The sequence below is a fragment of the Odontesthes bonariensis genome, chromosome 5 (assembly GCF_027942865.1).
Source record: "Odontesthes bonariensis isolate fOdoBon6 chromosome 5, fOdoBon6.hap1, whole genome shotgun sequence".
Classification (NCBI taxonomy): Eukaryota; Metazoa; Chordata; class Actinopteri; order Atheriniformes; family Atherinopsidae; genus Odontesthes; species Odontesthes bonariensis.
In genome coordinates this window covers 31488160-31512256 of record NC_134510.1, presented here as the reverse complement: position 1 = coordinate 31512256, position 24097 = coordinate 31488160, and the positions used below count along the sequence as shown (strand labels likewise).

The 24097-nt window shown below is 38.1% G+C and overlaps 2 protein-coding genes across 2 annotated transcripts; both read left to right on the top strand.

Moving 5' to 3' along the window:
• The first annotated feature begins 1530 nt into the window (after positions 1–1530).
• LOC142380605 (uncharacterized) lies at positions 1531–3844 on the top strand. Its single transcript, XM_075466516.1, has 6 exons — positions 1531–1594; positions 2164–2235; positions 2429–2518; positions 2883–3194; positions 3290–3453; positions 3593–3844. Exons 1-6 carry the CDS (start codon positions 1531–1533, stop codon positions 3842–3844), a joined length of 954 nt encoding a protein of 317 aa, XP_075322631.1.
• Positions 3845–5049: 1205 nt separating this feature from the next.
• Positions 5050–21277, top strand: capn7 (calpain 7). Its single transcript, XM_075466092.1, has 21 exons — positions 5050–5408; positions 5666–5774; positions 6826–6983; positions 7091–7158; positions 8045–8284; positions 8566–8652; positions 9173–9299; positions 9931–10016; positions 10415–10508; positions 11060–11206; positions 11316–11422; positions 11546–11666; positions 12155–12299; positions 12655–12754; positions 12907–13042; positions 13121–13196; positions 13463–13608; positions 16881–16943; positions 17186–17316; positions 17916–18008; positions 18802–21277. The coding sequence occupies exons 1-21, from the start codon at positions 5307–5309 to the stop codon at positions 18944–18946; spliced, it is 2481 nt and encodes an 826-aa protein (XP_075322207.1). The 5' UTR covers positions 5050–5306; the 3' UTR covers positions 18947–21277.
• The last annotated feature ends 2820 nt before the right edge of the window (positions 21278–24097 follow it).

The window sequence follows — 24097 nt, the reverse complement described above, 5'->3', positions numbered from 1 at the left end:
CAGTAACTGTGGAGGGTATTTAGAAATGTTTTAAGCTTGATTTCTAAAATGAAAGATGAAAATGGCAACTCAACAAGTAAACTAATTAATTTTGAATGTAACTGGGGCCTTTATGGGGAGTTTACATGGACAATGTCGGTGAAGCTTTCTGTGATAAAGTATGTTTTTTTTATATTTTTCAAGCCCTTGCCATGAGGTTATCTTAATCTTAACCAAATTACGTGTTTATTTTGTGTTACCTTCAGTAACAGCAGTCAGAGTACTCTCTGTTTGGAGATACAGGAGGAGTTCTGATGGAGGAGCTAAGCTAACAGCTACTCAGAATGAGAATTGAAAAAATGGGAATATCTTTGTGCTATCTAAGAAAGCTGCAGGCAGTTCAAGAAAGAGCTACATTGTGGATTTTTACATCATGTCACCTCACCAGACATTGATTTACTTTGTCTGAGAATTCTATTATCTGCAGAATGTCTTCATAACAACATGATCTGCTGTCACAATCAGTTCATATCCACATTTTAGGAAAATGATTGTTCTGCAGAAATATATTTGATAAAAAGTCTTCAAAAGCTGATGGGGCAAACATTCCTCCTGCTCATAATGGACTAAATGTAATTCATATTGGGAAAAATGAATTTTCCAAGAACCATCAGAATGATTCATGAATATGTGACAATGATACAAGTGAAACACATTTATGTGACATTTTCATTTGTTTCCCAGTGGCATCTCAGTACCATCCATCTTTCTACATGTTTGACTGCGGATGTTATTTCTAAAAAAAAAAAAAAAAAACACCAAATGCAAAGTCTATTGTTGTAAACCACAATCTGACAAACTGAGCAGGTGATGAGACAAAAGCAAAAGTGTGGAGGGGAAGTGGTGCCTACCGAAGCTCAGGCTGGGCTTTCAGCATGGGCTGATGACATTTGTCACTCTTAAAAAGGAGACAATAACCTACTAATCTTTGTTTAACAGATTTTTATTACTGCCCATCATTGGGAGTTAAATGTTAAGTTTCTATTAAATGTAGATGGAAAGTTTAATGATTTAATTCAGGACTTGAGTAACAATGATATGTTCAATCACTGGCTTTAAAAGCACAAAATAGTGAAAAAAAAAAAATTTAAAATAGGAAGAAAAATAGAAAAATAGGCTCTAGGGGAGCTGGAGCCTATCCCAGCTGTCATTTTGTATGAGGCAGGGTACATCCTGGACAGTTAGTCCATCACAAACAAATAAATCCAGCCACAACAAATAAATATTTTCACACTTTTGAATATGATTTATTAGGGAGAAAAAGCATATTGCAAATGTTTTTAATCTTTTTGTCCAACTCAAGGCCAATATAGAAATATTTGATTATGAGAAAACTCAGAGAAAAGCTTCAGGGTCAGAAAAAAACTATTTTTTCCTGCTGAAGGGCTTTCTGACTTTCATAGCAGAACTTACAACCACAAACTTTACTGTAAACTATAAAATCGGCAGCAGGTGTACTCCTCCCCATAAGACTTCACTTCTTTTTTTAAGATGAACAGAAAGGCACACAGACTGGATGTTACTATTAGAAACCCAAATGTTTCTTTACCTGAAGGTAAGACACTTTTTAATTGGTGGAAACTTTAGGAGGCTCATGTGTTTTTGTGTAGATTTACATTCTGCATGACTGCTGCTAAATATTGAATTAATTTTGTCATCCACGTTTTGTTTGAGAGTTCCTCAAGTGAATCTCCCGATTAGAACTGAAATGGTTGATTAAGTGGCATCTGCTTTATTGATATGTTAGCATAACATGCACTGCAACATAAGGGTATTGCAGTTCCCATTGTTGAAGGGTACCTCAGATCTAAATGGATCCCTTGATTAAAGATTTAGTCATGGCGGCTCTACTAAGACGGACAAACATTCTTAACACAAAAAAAGGTTACCATCCAACAATGAAGGTTTATCTGTCAGACAGGTGGAAAACACGAGAAATTGAAAAACAAACAAAGCAGACATGTGAAACAAAAGAGTAAAAGCCAGGTCGCAAAGTGGATTTATTTTCAATAAAACAAGGCATGTGGAGACATTATCTTCTGGAAAACCACAATAGATGTTCATTTCATTGACAAAAGAGCCAACTGATGGGCATATTAACTGTGGAATCTGCATATCTTTCAGAGGAAATCGAAGAAGATGATGAGTGTATTAAAGCAGCAGAAAGCACTGTGGATAAACTAGAGACCACCACAGGTGTATTATGTATTCAAATTCAACATTGACAACAATTTTTTTTAATTAATGATGTTAAAAAAGATGAAAAACATACATACATATAACAAATTGGTTCCTTTTTTTCACGTTAAAACTGTACTTAAAGTTGTAGTTATGTAGTCATTGACTGTGTTAATAGTTGCTGAGAAACTGAATTCTTCTTTTTTGACAGGTCACAAGTTTCTCTCCTTCACTCGCTCTTTTCCACCTCTAGCAGCATGTTGGCTAATTCTGGTGGTAATCATCACCCTTCGTATCTACTGTGAGTTCCTTCATGTAAATGTGTGAACAAATGAAAGAGAGATTTACCTATCAGAATACTTCTGTTCAATAGAGGAGTCAGGTTTTTTTTTTTTTAGAGGTAAAAATTATACTGTGCCTTTTAAACATTTAACATGTCACAAACAATAAATCGTACATTATTCCCCAATGAAAGTGTATTAGTCTGGATTATGTATTGTGCTATAATGGTATTAAAATAATCTCTTCATGATCAGTATAAGCAAGACAAGTGGAAATACATTTTGTGTTTTATTGAAAATGTCTAAAATAAACAAACCTGTGCTTCAACAAAGTCTCAAAGTCAAAAACAACATTTTAAAGGTTTTGTCGTTCTCTTGTTGTAGTTACATCAGTAATTTCTGAAAACAACACCAAGTTAACTTTGGAAAACCAGCAGCTGAAGAATCAACTGACAGTCCAGATGAACAACCTGACACAAGCCTATGATGTCTTCGAAAACAAGATCACGAACCTGACTGCAGAAAACAAGAACCTTTCAAAGCAAAACCAGGAGCTGAACACACAAAACCAGGAGCTGGAGGCTGACAGGAAAAACCTGACAGAAAAAATACAAACCATTGAGGCTAAGCAGGTTGAGTTCAACATCAGTCGAGCTCAGTGGAGCATTGATGCCTACTGTCCAAAAGAAAATAACGGTATGTTAAGATTCCTATAAGTTTATGTCCAAATATACGTAATAATAATATCATTATGCAATTAAATATTTATTTGTCGATACTTGTTGTTTCAGCAAGAACATGTAAGCAATGCGAGAAAGGCTGGATACACTCTCAGTCGAGCTGCTATGCAGTAAATAACCCTGAGCGTGCTGAAAGGAGAAGCTGGGAAGGAGCTCGAGAAGACTGCAGAGGAAAGGGTTCAGATCTGGTTGTTGTGGGTGATAATCCTGAAAAGGTAATAAAATAAGTGAACTGACAGGCCATATGAAATGAAAAACATATTTTCATGATCTGAACACACACTGACTAATTTGATGACAGTGTCTACATTCAATCCAAATGATCTCTGATAACTTCCTCCCTGTTTTCCTCAGAAAACTGTCAGTGATTACAGTTGGGGCAGTTCTGGGTGGAATGGATTCTGGATCGGCCTGAAAGCAGAAAATGGGAAATGGAAGTGGATCGATGGAAGTGATTTGGCTGACAAACATTTATTCAGCTCCTGGATGCTATACTATGCCCAGGATGGTCGATGTGTAATATCCGTCCAAAATGAAGGATGGAAATCAGTGAGCTGTGATGAAAAGCATCAGTGGATCTGTGAGAAGGCAGCTTTATCTGTTTAAACCCGGCAGTCGTGCTTTAGACATGCTACTTTTTTGTCTATGAATGATAATTAAACAAGAATAGCTTGAAATAATGAAGACTTCTTAAAAGGAAAAATCTGTGATAATTTAAGCCATTTGTCTTTGCATTTGTGTCTGTTAAAAAAAATCAAAGTAAGAAGATTTATTGAACAAATATAATTAGATAACAAATATTACTTGTAAGTGCGACTATTAAGTTAATCTTTTTTTATTATTATTATTAAAGTTGCAGTGCTTTTCATTGATTGCAAAATGATGAAAGCTTCCTGTATGTTAACTAATAATTGTTGCTGTTGGTTGGCCAGCAGATAGTTCTGTTTCACTTTTCAACTTGTTTTCAAAGGCTGCAGATCTGATGCAAATAGTATCTCCATGTTAGGCTGCATCTAATATCAAACATCTAAGAAAATGTATGTTTTAGTCTGTTATAATCAATAAAAATGTTGCTGATGACACTTTCTTGTCAGACAGACATCTGACAATTATGTTCCTCCCACATTTGGACTCCAATAATCAGGAACAATATCAGCACCTACAGAGCTCCAAAGAAGGACAGGAAGTATTGAGTGGAATACTGTTACAAGAGCAATAATGCTTGATAAATCTGTGTTCAACTGTTAAACTCAAGTTCCACCAACACATGTCCCAGTGGGTTGAAACAGACTTAATAAATAATATATTAGAAATGAAAATATCATGTTTATCACATGTGTCTTAGGTTAAACCAAAGCAGAAATGTGTGTGGGTTAGAAACTTTAAAAGTGAAGATTTTTTTTATCACAACATCACACAAACAGTTTCGAACCGAACACAATGTTGCAGCTTAAAAGAAAGATACATAGATAAATATAAACCAAACGTGTGTCAAATTTTGAACATATCCACCACATGCTGAATTGTATTTTAAAAGACGATCCAAAAGTTCCATCACCTTCAAGTCAGATGCCGTTTAGAAAGTAAAAAAACTTCATAAACTGGCAGAATTGTTTGCCCATAATGCATTCTGACAATACTTTTGCAATAAATTCATTTGGAGTGAAAAAATAATTGGCTTAATCTTTTTTAATCATAAAGAAATGCTTAGTGTCTTAAGACTTTTGCGGAGCACTGTGGTCAACAAAAATACCCTAACCACGCCCGAGTCGTCTACTGCGACTGCGCGAATTGTGTTTCCCGGAAATGATTTGGGTGTTTTGGTGGCGACTGGTGTTGTAGTCATTTGTGAAAAGGTAGAACAAAACTTCAAATCAACCTGTTCTGGCAGCGGGATTGAGGACTCCCCTCAAAATTACCTTCGCTATGCTTTACCGGAGATGATGAAATGAAATGTGTGACGACTGAAAGACAGACATTTTGTTAATTTGTTAAATTACGACAGCTAGCTGATACCTAGCTTGTTCGCTGGCTTGAGCTTGTCACTTGTCAACAAGTTTTGTTCAGGATGGATTGCACGGCGTTGGAAGTCGATGCTGTTAAATTTGCCAAAACAGCTGTAACCTGCGACCAGAATGCCAAATACAACGAGGCGGTGTTTTATTATAAGGTTGGTTGCTATACAATGTAGTTTGAAAAGTGTAAACAGCTGCTTCCTGACAAAGTTAGCATTTAGCTTATATGACACTGAACCTAAAGTCCACTCTCACCTCTGTAGCAGATAATTACATCTAACAATCTTATCAAGAAATGACTGAATTGTCTATTTATCAGATTACAAAACAATTTAATTCATGATTGATTTTATTTTTTAGTTTTGGACTGCCACGTTTTACTTAATTGCCCCTTATGATTTGTGCAACTCAGGAGGCAGCCCAGGCGCTGATATATGCTGGCATGGCAGGGTCCAAACTGGAGGGAATCCAGGACAAGGTGAACGAGTACTTGGATCGAGTTCAGGCTCTCCACAACGCAGGTAGGCTCACCTCACAAGAAACAACAATCATCCGTGATAAAGTCAGTGAATCAAATCTCGGCGAGTTCTCATAAGTTTCAGTTCTCTGATATTTTCCCGAGAGGATGTATTTGTCATGCCTCAGTGCTTGTAAAATATGGCAATCATGGCAGGTTTACCTTGGTGATTAAGTTTCAGCTGTAAAATGATGTGCCATGATTTGACTTGCTATGATGACATGTTGTTGTTAAGACTTTTGTGAAGCTTAGCTTTTGTCTATAATTGAACAGTTTTTTATGTTCTTAACTCTGTTTCCTGTGCTTGGCAGCTTCTTATTTGTTGCAAAATAATCTTCCAGTTGAAGTTGATCTCCTGTAGTTGGATGTAAATTCTTAAGATGATCAAATGTTAGTTATTTGTAATAAGTTCTGTTTCAGAAAATGACTTAGTAGGCTGTGAGGACATAGTCTTCCTCTTGCTGTCTGACGCCTGTTTGAATGTATGTGTGCACATTGGAGTATCCTCCTTTGTTCGATAAACCTTGGATGGCATGTCGTGGTTAACTCTTGCATGTTATTTTTTGTTTTTTGTAAAATTAGGGCAAAGTTTTCTCTTTATTGGTATATTTCTGTCTATGAAGGAAATCTTGTTTCATTATGGATCAAATAACCAACTTATTTTCAAACTAAAACAAATTCAGTGCAGATTCATTAAAATCACCTGATGGTTGAATCAGTACATCTCTGGACCAAATTTGATCTTTAGAAACCTTGTTTCACTAAGTGTAAGAGCTACTTAAGGACCTTTTAACAGGCCAAAATAAATAGTTTAAACTTTTTATCAAATTCTACTGAAACAAGATGTAAATTGTTATAAATTTGATCCCATTCCAATCAAGTTTCAGAAGCCAAACATGGACATTAAAAAGCTCTATGAAGAAGATGCTGCAAGGCCCCCATATGAGAAGGGTTTCTTGCTTGTATGTGTTTTAAAATGAACATTAGAGGGAACAAACTGATTTATACTCATGTTTTGCTGTCTGACCATCGTTTCCTTTGATGTTTGACCCCAGTCCAGGGACAGACAAGCGACCCGCTGAAGTCCTGGCAGCAGGTGGATCTTGAGCGCGCCCGCTTCCTGGTTACACAGGCCTTTGAGGAAGACGAGAAGGGGAATGATGATGAAGCTATTGAATTGTACACGCAGGCTGTGGAACTGTGCATTAAGACCGTACGCCCCCCACCTTATCTCTGTTTGCCATCCCTCTCTCAGTCACAGTGACTAACTCTCACATGCTGTTACCCTAACATGTCTTTCTCCTTTTGTTTTTCCAACAGTCAAATGAGACGTCAGACCCGACACTTCAGACCAAGCTGAAGCAGCTGGCGCGTCAAGCTTTGGACAGGTAAACATATGGCTGAATATGGCTCTGACTTCTACATATAAACCCAAAGTTTACCAGAAGCTCCTTTGTAATTTTACTGTCCCAGCTGGTGTTGATCATAAGTGTTTTGCTAAGTTTTGGTTGATGGTCAATATTCTTTTTAAAAATCTTCGGCAACAAATTTCTCTTTAAACAAAGTAAAACTTTGCTAAAACAAATGTGTCAACATTAGGTGGTCTTAGAAGACGAAGTAGCAAATCATAGTTTAAATAGACATTTTGTCAACATCTGTTTGATGAGAAGGCTTTTTTACTTGATACCAATCAAAAATACTCAATTGAATTTCTGTATATGAGCAATGATGATGGTGTTTTTTTTATTACACAAACGGCTGGAAGAGAACTTCAAGCTCAATAGGCTTGAAGTCTCCTAAAAAACAATAACAAAAAAAAAAACTCTTCATACTGTAGATTTGTATATAGCTAATGTTTATTCACTTTTTTTATTTTATTCTATTCTACTTGCTTGTTTTTACTTTAATTGTTTACATATCTTTATACTGTATGCTGCTGCAACAAAATAATTTCCCAAATTGGGATGAATAAAGTACTATCTATCTATCTATCTATCTATCTATCTATCTATCTATCTATCTATCTATCTATCTATCTATCTATCTATCTATCTATCTATCTATCTATCTATCTATCTAAACCAAACTATAATGGAATACACTGCAGTTTATATACAGTTGTTTAAATGTTTTGACTGGTTATAAACATGATTATATAATAAGACATGGCTCTTATAATTTGCCTAAATGTTTATTTACTGATTTTAAAAACTGCCGTTGTTTTTTTTCCATATTTAATTAAAAAAAACAAGCTCTGCTCCACTTTGTCTTTAGGGCAGAAGGTCTTAAAGAATCCCAGTCCAGATCAACTCCAGCCCATTCTCAGGATAAAACGGGGCCTCCTGGGACCAAGCCCAACAGTAGTGCTAGTTCTGCGGGACCGGTCCGCCAGTTTTTCCCCCTCGGGCCAGACTTCACCATCCACGACCGACCACAGCCACAGCCTGTACGGGCTGTCCAGTCCAGTGAGCCCCAGGGCCAGCGCTACACTTCTGAGGAAATTGAGGTTCTCAGGTGAGACTGCTGGTGGAATCTTTAGTAAAGTGATGCCACTTTAAAAGAGCGTCTTTGCTTATTGTTTAATATGATATTCTAGTTGTTTTTAAAAGACTTGAAGTAAGAAGTAACAATCAAAGTGAAAAGATCATGTGCCACAAAATTTCATAAAGTGTTTTAACACACTACAACGGGAGCTTAAAGTTCTGGTCAGGGATGTATTCAGTCAGCTGTGGGATGTGAAAGAAAAAAATACCACAATATATAACGTCTTCTGCTGAACTGTCTTCAATGTCCAGGAGTACATCTACTATCAATGGCATAGCCTTCGTGCCCTTCATGAGTGTGGACCTGAAGGAGCGATTTGCCTTCCCTGTGCCATTCTCGTGAGTTTGATTTTTACTTTCAGCTGTTTTAAAATGGTAACAGAGGGTAAGCAAAGCACTGGAGGAACATAGGATTAATTGTTTTGGTTTACCTCATCATAGAGGAACTGGGGTATGTCATCTGAGATGGAACATAGAGTTTTGAATTGGTCATTTATTTGCACTATTTACTGACAACATGCTTCACAGGGCAATTCTGGAGTAATGGATGTGTGTTGATGTCATTTTAAACTCATGAATTTGTAGATAGATCAGTGAAGGACACCTAAAATGTTTCAGAAATGCTTACAGAAGCCATCATGGTGAGGATTGCTTTGAAGTACAGATGTGGTTTTTAGAGGTTATTATTAGGAAACTGAATATGTGTACTGAAACCATTAAATATCTAAAGCTTTGGCTTTGAATGAAAACTAAAGTAAATGAAAAAATACTTTATGCATCCCAAAGGGAAATTATAAAGATCTATAAATATTTACTAATGTTTGCTAAGTCTTTATTTATTTTTCAAACTTTTCTGCAGGGACAAAATGGGGAAACTGGCATTGTCCCCCAAACAGAAGGCCATTTTCTCCCGCTGGGTTCGACCAGACGAGATCTGCAATAACCCCACTATGATCATGTCTGTGTCCAGCTTCAGCATCAAACAGGTCAGATTATCAGCTGGGCGCCCTACAACTCTCCCATATCTGTTTGCTGCATACTGCATTGTAAACTGTTCATTTGGAATATGGCACTCTCACATTGTCACAATTATTTGTTTCTTATACCAATATTCTGTCTAAACTCATTCAGCAGATGGCACAATGTTATAAAAAAATATACATTTTGGGGCGGTCGGTGGCGTAGTGGGTTAAGCAGCCGCCCCATGTACAGAGGCTATAGTCCTCGCTGCAGCTGGCCCCGGTTCGAGTCCCGCACCGAGCGGCCCTTTGCTGCATGTCTCCCCTCTCTCTCTGCCCCCTGCATTCCTGTCTCTCTCCAACTGTCCTATCATTAAAGGCATAAAAAGCCCCCAAAAAATATAAAAAAAAAAAAATATTTACATTTTTATCGTAGAGAAATTAGAATATTATTTGCTGGGTCTGCAGAGCTTGAACAAACTTACAGGATTAATTAATTCAAGCAGAGTTAAATGTATCACTCATGTTGTTTAGGCAGCTTCTTTTGTAATCTTAAATTTGAATGCCTCTTCAACATGCACTCTTTCACTGCCATGTACAGTTTACGCTGTCTGAAACCATTAACACTCGATTTGTTCGTTTAATGCCTTTTATCCAGACGGTGGTCTCTGACTGTTCATTTGTGGCATCACTAGCCATCAGTGCAGCCTATGAAAGGCGCTACAGCAAAAAACTCATCACCAGGTACATATCTATCTTCTCAGTTACTTTTTCAAAGGCTAATATGTTGCACATTGTCACTTGAGGTATTTTGTGAATGTCTTTGCTTTACATTTGTCCACTTTCATACCAAAGGCAAAAAAAAGTACTTTTTTTTTTTTTTTTTTAAATACTCCAAATGTTGGAAATTTCTCTGGAAGCAAGAGTATTTACAAAGTCGTATCACAAGAGGATTGTTCATATTTTTTAAAGTAGCTCCATGGAATTATGTTGAAAATTAGACCAGAACTGATCAGTTTATAAAAATGAAAAAAAGTTCTAAACTTCCAACGTTTTTATTAGCAGCAAACAGAAATTTACAGATGTCTAAGGTTTTTATTGAATCCAACCCAGACTTTTTTGTTTGTGTGCTTGTGTTGCAGCATAATCTACCCTCAGAACAGAAAGGGGCTACCAGAGTATAACCCCTGTGGGAAGTACATGGTCAAACTTCACATCAATGGCGTTCCCAGAAAGGTAAGGCAGACTTACAAAACCAGTTCATCTTCTGCTGATGAAACCGTACGAGGGCAGCACACGATATAAATCTTACAGTGTAATGCAGTGCACTCATGACTTTTTAAGATGGTGTGACTTCCCTCCAATAGGGACGATGTGCTCTGGCCTTTAAATACTTCCTCTTTCCCGCCGCTTGTGTGTCTCCCCTGATAGATGGTAGATCACCTCGGCTCGCTGATGTGTGCCCTACATGCACTTTTTTTTCCAGGCAAATGTTCGATTACTGTTTAAGAATAGAAAGTGTAACAAAGAGAGATTATCTCTGCAGCTCTCAGAACAGTTTGAATCCAACAGAGAGAATAGTTTTAAATCAGATTCATTTTTTTAGATATAAGATATTTAAAGCTCTGATCACTTTTTCATCATTCAGCGTAATAGAAGATTTACTGGAACTTTCTTAATTCATACTTGTGGTATTCACAAACAAACAAGCATTAAGCTTCATGTTTTTGTTGTTTGTATTTGTCATCCATACAGTGCCCTTGAGCCATCTGCGTGTCTCTTTTTAGGTTATTATAGATGATTATCTGCCTGTGGATCGTAATGGAGAGCTGCTGTGTTCCTACTCCAGCAACAGGAATGAACTGTGGGTGTCCCTTATAGAAAAGGCCTACATGAAGGTGATGGGTGGCTACGACTTCCCCGGCTCCAACTCGGTTAGTGACCGGAGTTTGACACTTTATCTTATATTATGAATTCAATTGAAAATCTGATGTTTGTCGAAGAGTTAGGTCGCTTTTTTTATTTCAACATTTCCTTTTACAGAACATCGATCTGCATGCACTCACTGGTTGGATCCCTGAACGCATCGCTATGCACTCTGACAATCAGTCATTCAGCAAGGATGACACCTTCCGCATGCTCTTCCAGAGGTGATCAGCAAACTTACACTCAGACTTTCTAGGTTTTACTTTGAATTTCTTCTGCACTTCCCTTTCTCCCTTAATGTCTTTGTTGAGCTTCCTCTTTCTATCTGTGTCCATCTCTGTTTCCAGATTTCACAGGGGAGATGTTCTCATCACCACGGCAACAGGGGTGATGACAGAGGAAGAAGGGGAACGATGGGGCTTGGTGCCAACACATGCCTATGCTGTTCTCGACATCAGGGATTACAAGGTTTGGGGGATGATTTTAGCATTGGCACATCATTACAAGCATTATACTGTACTTATTCTGAGAGAAAGAATGGAAAACATCAGGCTTTATCAGACATTTGGTGTAGCTGAAGCACTGACTGTTGCAAATGCAGATAAACTCTATCGCTTACTGAAATTAAACAATTATCATGTCTTACCAGTGTTAGATGTATGACTGAAGCTACTGATAGAAGGTTAGACTAGCTTCATGAGTGACACGATTCTCTGAATAAGTTGACCATGCCAGTGAAAAACAGATACATTAACTTTGGAAGTGTTTTCATTATCAGCAGGAAATCCAAATTGGAGAATGAGTTTGATTCTTAAAATAATGCCATTAGCTACAATAACACACAGTTGTAGTAAATAATCAAGTTAGATTATCTTTATGGCCTATAGACACATAAGTGAATGTCCTGCGCTTGTATTTCCTGTAACCCCGTCTCTGCATGTGTGTTACTCTTGAAGGGAATGCGTTTCCTGCAGCTCAAGAATCCGTGGAGTCATCTGCGGTGGAAGGGGCGATACAGCGAACGAGACGAGAAGAACTGGACGCCGGAGCTGCTCAAATACCTCAACTTTGACCCCAAGACAGCCCAGAAGTTTGATAATGGTATTTTCTTTTTCTTTTCTTCTACGTGCAGTGCTTTCTGGTGGAGCTGTGGGAAAATGTCACACTAAGTTTGACACTGAATGTGGAGCATTTTGTATCACTAAGCCAAGAGGAAGTCTGTCTCATTTTACATCCAAGGAAGGGCTTTGAGAAGAATTGATTTATAAAAAGAAAACTGACCTGAGAATGAGTCACAGATGCTTACGATTTTATTCAGTAGGGTTAACATGTAAAAAGATAAATATGCACATTCAAAGCAAAGATATTCTGTGCATAATAGCTTGTTACTTTGCAAGATTTACAAATGATGACGAATTCGCATTAAAGGATTTTTCCATCGTTTGCTGCTCTCCAGGAGTTTTCTGGATTGCATGGGAGGATCTCTGTCAGTACTATGATGTCATCTACCTGAGCTGGAACCCTGCACTGTTTAAGGAGTCATCTTGTCTTCACAGGTGTGTATTTGTATCTGTTGTGAGAACTTGCATACTGTGGGGACTGAGTCTCCATAATGCAAATTGTTAAATTTCAGGATGAAGAAGTTTTTAAGACTACTTTGAAAACTTCTTCTCATGTGTTTACTTGTTTTTTTTGTTGCCCACTGCAGTAGCTGGGATGGGAAACAGGGACCAGTGAAGGATGTCTACAGTCTTGCAAACAATCCTCAGTACAAGCTTGAGGTCCAGTGTCCAACAGGGGGAGCTGCTGTGTGGGTTCTGCTCACCAGACACATCACTGACAAGGTAGAGCAGCTTAATAACGTTCTGACCTAATATTGGAATGCCTCGCTTTTATCTGATGACTGTTGTTTGTTTGTCCAGGATGATTTTGCACAAAACAAGGAGTTTATCACTCTGGTCGTCTACAAGACAGATGGCAAGAAGGTTTACTACCCAGGTGAGGTTTGATAGTGGATGAACAGCAGCCCCATTTTGCACTGCAAGGTTGAATGCCAGTAGGCAAGATTAGTCTGCTACAGAGGTGCCGTTTGTCTGATGCACTGCTCCCTTTACAAAGACAAAGATTGGCTTTGAAAGAAATATCTCACTATAAAATTAAGAATCAAAACAAAACAAAAAAACCTCTTTCAGGTGAAAGTTACGAGAAAAAAAAAGGTCTACTTTAACTGTGACCTGTAAATCATTTGCCGGTTTACCTTACAGCGGACCCCCCTCCTTACATTGATGGCATCCGCATCAACAGCCCACACTACCTGACCAAGATGAGGCTGACCAGCGCGGGAACGCACACCTTCACCCTGGTGGTTTCCCAGTATGAGAAACAGAACACCATCAACTACACACTGCGGGTAGGAGATGCCTGTATGAACTTAACCATAAAGCTTTTGTTAAACCATTGTTTAAAAACATTTTTTTTCTGAAAAGCTTAGTAGTTGAGTTATATGATGTATATGAATTTAAAAATGTACATTATTGGTAAAACAAGTTGGATTTTTTTCTTCCCGATGTCACACATTAACACAGAGGCAGCATTAAAGCTAATGTATACAATTTAGTTTTTTTTCTTTTCTATTCAAATTACATGTCTATTTGCAGGACATGAGACATCCTTATCGCACTGATATTTAAACCACTTTCATTAGCTCAGAATGGGTGGGATTTTAAGGCATTACTAGATAATCTGGCTATGTCTGCTCTTTGAAAAAAAAAAAAAACTCCGTCTAAGCCCTGCACATGCACAGCCATACACTTGAATTGGGAATTTGTTGTCATGCTGAAGAGATTTACAAAGATGCCTCCAGAGGCCACCAAAGATTTCAAAGTTACGATGTGGTGTAATGCCACAGGACCTAACAAGAATAGGACTACATATTTTTATATCCTATGATATACGTGATGAACTAATGCACTCACAAAATTTGTAAACCTGCACAGTGTTTCCCACAGAATTTTTGGAAACTATGGGGGAAAATTTGTGCGACTGCAGATTTTATTTTATTTGATTGATTTGCACACATTCATTCAAATATAACAAAAAAATACACAATAAAACACAACAAATTAAAAAAAAGGAATGTGTGCTGGAGATGTCAGAAACCCTTGTGGGCTTATGAGGAAACCTCATCTTGTCATTAAAACCCAATGATAACAATTGTAATAGAAAATATTTACAGGTTAAAACTAAACTTCATGAAAAATATGAATGGATCATATACAGTGAGGACTTATGCCTTTTTGAGAAACTTGAAAAGGTTTTCCTTGATAACAAAGGGTGTGGGAAGTACACAATGAGTTCAGGAACACATCAGAAGTGGTTTGGTGTTGATATCTTTAAAAACAAGAGAGCTACTACAAAATAAAAATCTAAAATGGAATTAACTATGCACACTGAGTAAATGTTCTACCTAAAATGATTTTTCTGGAAACTAAAAGACTGTGAAAGCTTTATAGTGAGTTCACAAACCCATTAGAAGTGGTTTGGTGTTCATTGGTTGCATATCCAGTGAGAACAAAAAAAGGCGTTGCAGTTTTGCGACGGTCCCTAAGCGCTCCGGCTGCCGTAGTTCACTTAGAAGTATATTCGGCGCGATTACTCTGATCTTTCAGGCTTACTTTGGTGAGTTGATAAAGCCTGTGGTATGTTAGTCTTAGTTTTCTGTAAATATTAATACCATCCTGAGGCTAATTGGTGCGGTTTTCGTGACGCTATTACAATTACAAAGCTGGAAAATAGGCGAATGTCGAATATAAAACCAACTTCACCCCGCTCCGCCTAGTCGGGACGGTTGAACCACACATGCGGGACGGATGAAACACCTTATTTTAAACAGAAACTATTGAGCTTACTATTTTTTTAAGCAACATACCGGACAACATACTAGTGTACTCGTCATTGATCAAATTTCACATTATTTCTCAGAATATAAATAGGTCAAAAAAATATGTTTGTCAACGAAATCACGATGATTACAGCTGATCTTTATGCACGCGCACCCACTGATCTATAACGTGTGTCAATCGCCCCGACAGCGACTAATAACACATAAACCTTTTTTTGCCACTAAACTTCAAAACTCTGACATTGCACACTTTAGGACATGTTTAATTACTAATTCACCTGTTGTATAGTCATATTGGTTGGTTTTCGAGGAAATCGCTGTGTTTCAAAAAAAAAATAAAAAAAAAAAATAATAATAATCGCTGTGTTTCAAACGATTGGGATTCGGAAACTATGGCGGGCCGCCATAGTTTCCTCAATGTATGGGAAACACTGCTGCACGTCAGCAGGACAAGTGTTCCAGCTATAATTTGAGAATCGTAAATAGAAGAGGCCAGAAAATCAGTTCATAATATACTCAAGATTGCCACCAGAATCCTGGCGCAGGCCGTGGTTACCTTTCACCTCACCCACTGTAGTGCTGTTCCAGCAGGTCTCCCAGCTTGCACAGTGAAACTACAGATGATTCTAAGCATGGTATCACGGTTGGTTTCAATAAGCCAAAAAGAGCTCGCATCACCCTATTACTCATTGAAATCCACTGGTCTATTTATGGCTGCTCGAATCAAATTCAGGTCACTAATGCTTGCCCACACAGGGACTTCTGGGTCTGCACCCTTTTACCAAATACTCAGTCATACACGGTTGTGCTTCTACTTAACTTCAGCATTCCTCTCATGAACAGCGTCATCTGTGTACAAACAAGGTAGCCTCAGGCTAAACTGTGGTCATTTAAAGTTCCACAGTCCTGGTAGAGGCCAGCAAACTGTTTATGATTTCTGAATGATTGAACATCTCAAAGCAGCCAAGCAGACCTTACTATACTTACTCATACTGGATTGAGCAGAATGTCAGTCTTACATTATCACAATGCATTGTGAGCTGGCTGGGAACATTAATTGGTCTTCTCTCCTCTTCTCTCCCTATAAATCATACTTCATCTTTGATGTTATTCTGCTAAACCGACTTGCACTCCTCTGAAAATTTCCTTGAGACGAGTTGAGGGAGTGAGAGTCTTATAAGAGTGCATGTACACGTGTGACCCAAATATATTTCTCTTAAGTCATATATAATTGATGGATCCCCCCACTGCATGCAACGCGGGCTGTGGAGAGCCCTTTATACTGAAATTGCTCATTAAACATTGTGCATCCCTTATATGTGTCTGCTCTAAGCTGTGTTTACCGTGTTTGTGTGCATCTTTTTTTAGTTTAACAGCAACGAGATGCTGTAAGCACTGCAGGGTCTCGCTCGCTCCACCAAGTCATCCGTGAACATGATCTCCCCTCAGCTCAGATCAGCATTTCTGCTTTAGAATCATTTTGAGTGTATCTGATTGAACTCTCTTGTAAAGAATTTACACTAGGCATTCAATCTGGAAGCAGGAAACGTGATTTATTTTCTGATGTGTCTTTTGGCAGGACTGACAAATCTATTTTTCAGGCCCGTCGTCATGAATAAATTAGCAACCTTATTTCAAAGGGAGATCTATGGCATTAAGAAACATGCCTCGCTTTGTTTTACAGAAATGAAGTCTTTCTTTGTTGTATGCTCTTTTGTTCCTTTAGAAAAGGAATTTGAACGCTTAGATCCTTTTCTGACAGGTTTTGTTTCTTTATATAGGTGTACTCCGGATGCAAATGTTCCTTCTCCAAGATCCCAAATCCCTTCACTCACACAAAAAGGGTAACATTATTTATTTATTTGTTTATATTTTTGTGAAGTTTCGTACTCATTAGTCTTTATTGTAACAGCTTAATTCAGTTCCCAGTAAAGAGCTATTTTGTTTTTCCTGTGCTGTTTGTGTTGACCACATGCTTTTAATGGCATTCAAAGGTTGAAGATTACTCGTGTTGCTCTGTTTTTGGTTGAATTCAATCTGTTGCTGTTACTGAAAAAGGTGGTTCAGTTTGTCACACTGTCTTCAGATCAACGGCCAGTGGAAGGGGGTCAGCGCTGGGGGTTGTGGAAACTATAAGGACTCATACAAACACAACCCGATCTATCAGGTTAATCTGGAGAGGTCCGGCCCACTGCTTATCGAGCTTCGAGGATCCAGGTCAGGCTTCTACTAGATTATCTGATATCGCACAACTTAACCTCGTGCCTTGTTATGATCACTGGATTAACATTAAAGTATTTTAATTTGATTGTTTATTTATTTTTTTTAACTCAACATGAGTTGAATAAACTATTTATCAGGCTGCTTATCTAGCTTCTCAATCTGGGTTTCTAGGTGGTGTTTTAGAAGTGTCAACAAAAGGTTTTAAAGCCTTAGTTATTGTTTTTATTGTTAAAGAGCCAGCAGCTTGATTTCTGAAATATCATATCCAAAGAACAGTGATAATACTTCAGCCTCAGCCTCCAAAATGATGTCATAAATCTAGGATTGACACGACGATTTTTTTTATTTATTTCATTTCAAATTGGATCATATTTTATAATTTCTTTTTAAATTTTCTTCATCCTTCTATTATTATGTATGGTCAGATAAGGAGTAAACGGGGTTGTTTCTTTGCTAATGACTTACTCACATACTCACAAAGAGGTGTGGACTGTGAATCTGGGGAATCATTATTATTTACAACATAGCCACCATTAGCATGTGTTGATATTAGTAGTCATCCCTTCTCCCTGTTTTTTGCTTTGTGTATGCAGGCAGTACAGTGTTGGCTTCGAGATGGTGACAGTGTCCACTGTAGGCGATCCAGGCCCAGCTGCCATCCAGAAGAAGAGCAGTGGAGATTACAGGTACAGAGGGCCCTATGATCAACAGAATCCCAGGCACTCTCCCTTCAGAAAGCAGTTTAAGGAGAAGTCAAGCTTTTTAGTTTTTCTTTTCAGAGCAACAATCAGATCTAAAGGGTTCAGTCCTGACCTTTTAGCACAGAAACTCTGCTGGAAGCTTTAAGAGGTCATCACCTCTGTCTGGTCCACCATTTCAGAGTGACTCTACTCTACAGACACATTCACAGTATATAGAGGGAATCATAGTTATAGTGTTAATAGTAATAAGTAGTTACGGAGGGTCTCAGAGGGTACTTTTAGAGCACATCCAGTGCCAAGGCCACATGCTCCACTTCTACCCCAAAGTTTCATTAATGTCTGCCAGGTAGTTTTTTTCTATCACTTACTGTACTTAAGAGAATTAAACAGCATGTACCTCCTCCTTAGTTTTCACAATTTGAGGTGGAATTGGGAGCTTTTTTACACGACACTAGAAAATAAGATAATAATTTGTTAGTCAGACCAAAACTTGACTTTTAATCATCGTTGTTTTTTTAAAAACAATAAAGCTGAAGTGTATATAGATACAGCTGAATGACCAATAAAGCTGCTTTCTCATGGCTTAGGCACGTCTTGACATACATTTTAATTTATCTCATCAGATGCTTTTGGATTAAGTTGAGTAACTGAAGTTTAGAAGAAGAAAGTTAGTGTGATAATTTGTCCTGCTGGTTTGATGCCTGGTTGTTACCCATCTGAGCTGATCTTAAGTTCTGTGGGGCACAAAAAGTCTATTTCTCTCTCTGCCTTCGTATAGATGTGGTTACTGCTACATGGAGGCGGAACACGTCCCAGCAGGCATCTACAACGTCATCCCCACCACCTTCCTCCCCAAACAGGAAGGACCCTTCTTTTTGGACATTTCCAGCACTTCACCCCTCAAGGTCTCCCAGCTCCAATGAAGACTGAGCTTGTGAGAAAGTACTTATCAGGGACTTGGAGGAAGGTACTAAAGAGAGGAAGGCATCGTTGGATATTCTGAAACTGCAGTTTGAATGTTATGAAGTGTCAGAATGTAACTGCTGCTTGATTTTCCCCACTTGCCAACATGAATGGACAGAATGTACGCATGAAAATCAATGTCAAATGGACAACATCACAGTAACTATTATAAAAAAGTAACCATTGCAAAATAATCAACAGTCTCTTCAGTGTGAAATAAAACCCTTAACCTATGAGGGGTTATGGGACAGAATGAAACACACTATTACCAAAAATCCAGCTGCCATCAGAAGACTGACCAAGTACGTTTGCCATAAGAACACAGACACCGCTCCTCCACCAGATGGGATAATGAGCACCGACATTTTTCATCTGGAAAGATGGTCAAATCTGACAGAGTTCAACAAACAGCTGATCATTTTACCACATCATGAAATGTGAACGCGTAACAGGGTTGAAATGAGCTGAAAGAATTCGTGCCCGGGATGCTCCTCCTCCTCCTCCTTCTTCTTCACAGGTCCTGTTCTTGCTGCAGTCGATGACTCGACAGCACAGTCCCCATGATATTGCAATAATATATTTAACCTTTTTAAATGCCACATTACAAAAGAACAACCACCTTGTTTCCGGTTAGAATATCAGGCCAGTGACAGTCCAGCGAGTGATATTTGAGGTTCACATTGATGCAGAACTCTTGTTTTTGTTTTTTTTTCTTCAAATTAGTAATCAGATCAACTGTACTTTTCTTAGAATATCAAGAAAATGTTGAAGAGTTGGTGACATCCTGTCATTTAGTTTGTCTACTATGAGGCTGCTTGAACAGTAAAAGCAGTTTTAAGGTCTGTCAGATGGAAGAAACGTGGAAGGCTTTTTATTCTCAGGAGCAGTGCGGCAGAGCAGCACCACAGTTGAATGATGTCTCCTCATGTTGTTTGTGGATGTGAAGGCTGAGTGAGAAATATCCGCTCGATTTCACTGATGGGCCTCAGGTCAGTGCTCAAGACAGGTATTACACACACACAACGTACTGTATGTGTTAAATCTGTGTGTGTATGTGTCCATGTGTAAATGTTGAATTGTCTAACAGCCAAGTATTCCTGTACTGTTTACTTTTTTTACTGCACTTTTTCTCGTCATTTCTCATGTTTCCTGTCAAACTGTAAATGGAAAAGTCTCTTTGAACAACACATAAAGCAGCAATGAAGTCACTTATTTTGGGTGACGTCAGGCGTCAGCACCCAGTCACTGACAAGTGTTGCTTCTGTGTGTTCTGTTACTCATCTCTGCCAAGCTTTGCAGTTTGCCCACAGTTACCCTGAAGGTACCTTCATGAATTAGTTTGATGAGATTTGGATTAGCTCTAAATTTAATAGCAGATCCAAATTTTTCTTTTTAACTACATCTCTGTCTCCATCTGTGACTCTGCTCTCCACAAATGTTGTGGACTTAGCGGCTGTCATGTAAGGACAGCTTCATTGTCAGCTGAAAATTCTCTTAAAGGCTTGTTATGAGATGTTGAGTTAAAGTGAAATTTCCCCAGTTTTAATTTAGAATTCAAAAGCTAAATGTGCACTTGTGCAATGCCTTTCAGGCGCAATTATTCATGTTGTAACATTTCATTTCATTGACTGTTTATTTATTCCATAAAGTGTAAAGTGAAGAATCACACGATCCTAAACTCTTAGGGAACCTAGTCATGTTGGTTAACCCGCCAGACAAAACGGGGAGATGTACTATTTAGCATGACACAAAACACAGAAAAGCAGCATTTCATCACATTTCTTAAGCTTTTTACACAACATTGTCACTGATGCTTTTTTTCTCTTACTTTTAATGCAGCTTGTGCTTTATTGCAGTGCTATGTACTGAATTATGACAATATAGCACACCAAAAATGGCAGATTTTCTGACATGAACTACAACTTTTGCTCTTCAGTCAGGTTGTTTTAAAGATTGAAACCTCCTGTTATCCCCTCACTGACAATGCCACGGAAATAACATGAAAATATCTGTAAATTTACAATTGGTTGGTGTGTTAAAAGGTTGAGATACAAAATGAAATGTATCTTTAAATTATATTTTGCCAATCTCTTCTCTTCGCCTGTTAAGCAATGATAATATGTTGTTTTTTTTTCTCTTTTTTTTTGGCTACTAAGCAGCTGATTTAATAATGCAGCAGGACAATCTTGCAAAAACCTGTTGTGTGAATGTTGATGTAATGTTTGCAGAACTTGCACTAAATGTTGGGTAGACTGATGTGTTCAAAATCTGAATACAACATATTATATCTGCTTCTGTGTGAGCTCTGATTCATTCATTTGGGAGGATTTTGGGCTTTGTTTGGTCTTCGAGGTCACCTTGTACTGTTATTATATAACACCTGCTTCATATTAGGACTGCATCACTTTTACAGTATGTCACCTTACCACCATCACCAGGGAGGATTTAATGGCACAGGGAGGCCACACCTCGTCACAGCTAACTTTTCTGACACTCGGCACAAATGTGGAATAAAAAGATAAGCCAACTTTAGTGGTGCACGCAGCCACATCAGTATTTTTTGACAATTATTGTAAGCTTTTATAGTTTTAAATGCACTAAAACATTTTGTGACCGCAGGCTGTCTCAGGTGAGGAGTTTAATAAAACCAAACCAGTCGAGCTTTTATGAGCTGCTCTGGAATTTGCTGACATAAAAGTTGTTGGGTGAGATGAAGAATTTAGTTGGATTGTTTGTTGTACAGCTTTTTTTTTTTTTTTTTTTTTACTGCTGGTTTTAAGCTTTGAATGATATTATTGTCCTTTTTAGATGCTCCACATAGGATCATTGAATACGTCGGCTGCTGTTTTTTTTGCAGAATGGGGCACAAAAAAAAGTAAGTTTGCGCTAATTTGTCAAAGACTATTGCTCCCAAACAAAAGAGGAGAATTCACTCAAAAGGAGTTGATCACAATACAGGAAGAAATCCTATGTTCTCTTTTTGTGTGGCAACCGAATATTCTCATGCTAAAGTCTAACCATCATCGTCAGGCCAACAGCTGGTATTAAGGGTTAAAGTTCAGCAAACACAGCAGATGAGTTACTTCCTAAACTTCCAAGGAGAGATAGAGAAATCATTTCTTTGAAGTAGTCAAAGACACAGTGTCCTCCACTTTTTTTCTAACCTTTAAACACATTGTTACCATTAGATGATAGAATTAACTTTTTAAGTAGAAAGGAATAACTGCTGGTCATCTGAGAGAAGCCATGCACTGATGAGGATGAAGGTTAATTTGATGTTGGCGTCCTTTGATGTCAGCATCGCTATCAAAGCTAAAAGGTCAACGTAAATAGCCACAGGGAAATAGAAGTTGTTTAAGTGAATTAGGGGAAGCTGCCTGCTCGAACATGTGCTTCAAATTGAGATTACTGGGTTTGTTTGTTTTTTAGATGTTTTTATCTGGGGCCATATAGTAAAATATAATATGCAACCTCTTCTAATCTGCTGTCACAAGGCTCACGTGGTTAAAATGACTGCTTGGGTATTGTCATGCTTTAGGTTTACATTTAAGTTTTGTCTGTAAAGCCCTTTTTGAAGTGTGGAAACTTGTTTCTCTAAAAGTCAAGTTAAGTTAATAGTTTATTATTATCTATATTTTATTATGAATATTTATATTATAGTGTGTTTCCCAGACTGGTTGGCTGAGACCTTGTGCAAATCTATCTCCTGAAGGAGATGGGGGTGAGGCTTGAAGACAAACTTCTATCATCCAATGCTGTGGGGTCTATCCAAACGGTTGCAATTTGAACTGCACATAGTGCACACTTACAATGACATTGTGATGCCAATTTTCTCTCCATCTTTAGTCAATACTTAATCTTTAGGGAGGATTGGACACTTAAACATGAAAATGCAAGTTAGTTTGTCATAAAAAAAAAAAAATTCCTCATAAATCTTGTAACAGCTTTAAATGAGTGTAGGTCTACCTCTGTGCACGTGCTGCTACAGAGGAAAGTTTTTTCATCTGCAGAAATACAAGATCGAAAAATCTTCGAATACGTCAAGTAAACCCCTGGAAACTCCAACTTTTCATTATCTTGAGAACCAGAATTAAAGATGGACAAAGAAAGCCAAAACTAACTGCATGCCTTTATAAAACTACAGACAGGAAGAGCACATGCTCTTTGGTAGTTAAAGTTTCAATACGTGTCCATATGTGGGGCACAGTGATATATTACCTCCTTGACAAGCAGCTCTTTGTGTTGGTGCTCTCATTATTGGGAAAATGTGACAGCTACTTAAATCAATTACAGCTTTTCTGAAGCTGTGACAGAAGTAGGCTGTTTGAATCAGATTGCCCTAATAATCCTCCTAAATATCAAACATCGGGCTTTTCATTTAAAGGAACAGTGAGTGTTTCTTGGAGAGTGCACTGCTGTCCTTTCAAACCCAAAAGCCTTCGGGAGGTACAGATGGCGTCCTTGTGATCACTGTGGTACAATTAAACCTTCACATTTTCAGTAAGATTCAACATGTAGAAAAATGATATTTTCAGCTGCTCCATCCCCTGCCGATACGATTTACACAACCACTTCTGACGCCAATATAAATTATGTCAACATATGTAAGGAGTCTCGTCAGCCGTGAATCGCAAATATATCTTCTTTGTCATTTTTGAGCGAGGAACATTAACGTAAAAAAGTGAACAATGAGTGAATGCCACTGCTTTAACAGATTGAATAGGCTCTTGGGTTTTAATGCATATAAAAATGACTTCTTATATGCATTGTACTGAGCGTTACTGTGTATAACCTGCAAATGACCGTGTTGCAAGATACCACCCTGTCCTGTTTTCTTAAATTCCTCTTGACAATGGTGTGTTTGTTGTAATGATAACTGCACTTTATGGGGGACAGGGATGAAGCTGATATTTACGACTGTGTCTGGGTAACCTCAGCTGTGGTTGGGGAGGAAAGGTAGAAGAACGATCAACTATACCCAAGGAGCGATGACGTGACAATGGGCAATATAACTGTCTTTGTCTCAGTGGTCAACTCTGTATTTTGTACTGAGTTGTTCTCTCTTGCAAGATATTATTATAAAAGCCTCCTCAGAAGAAAATAACTGACTT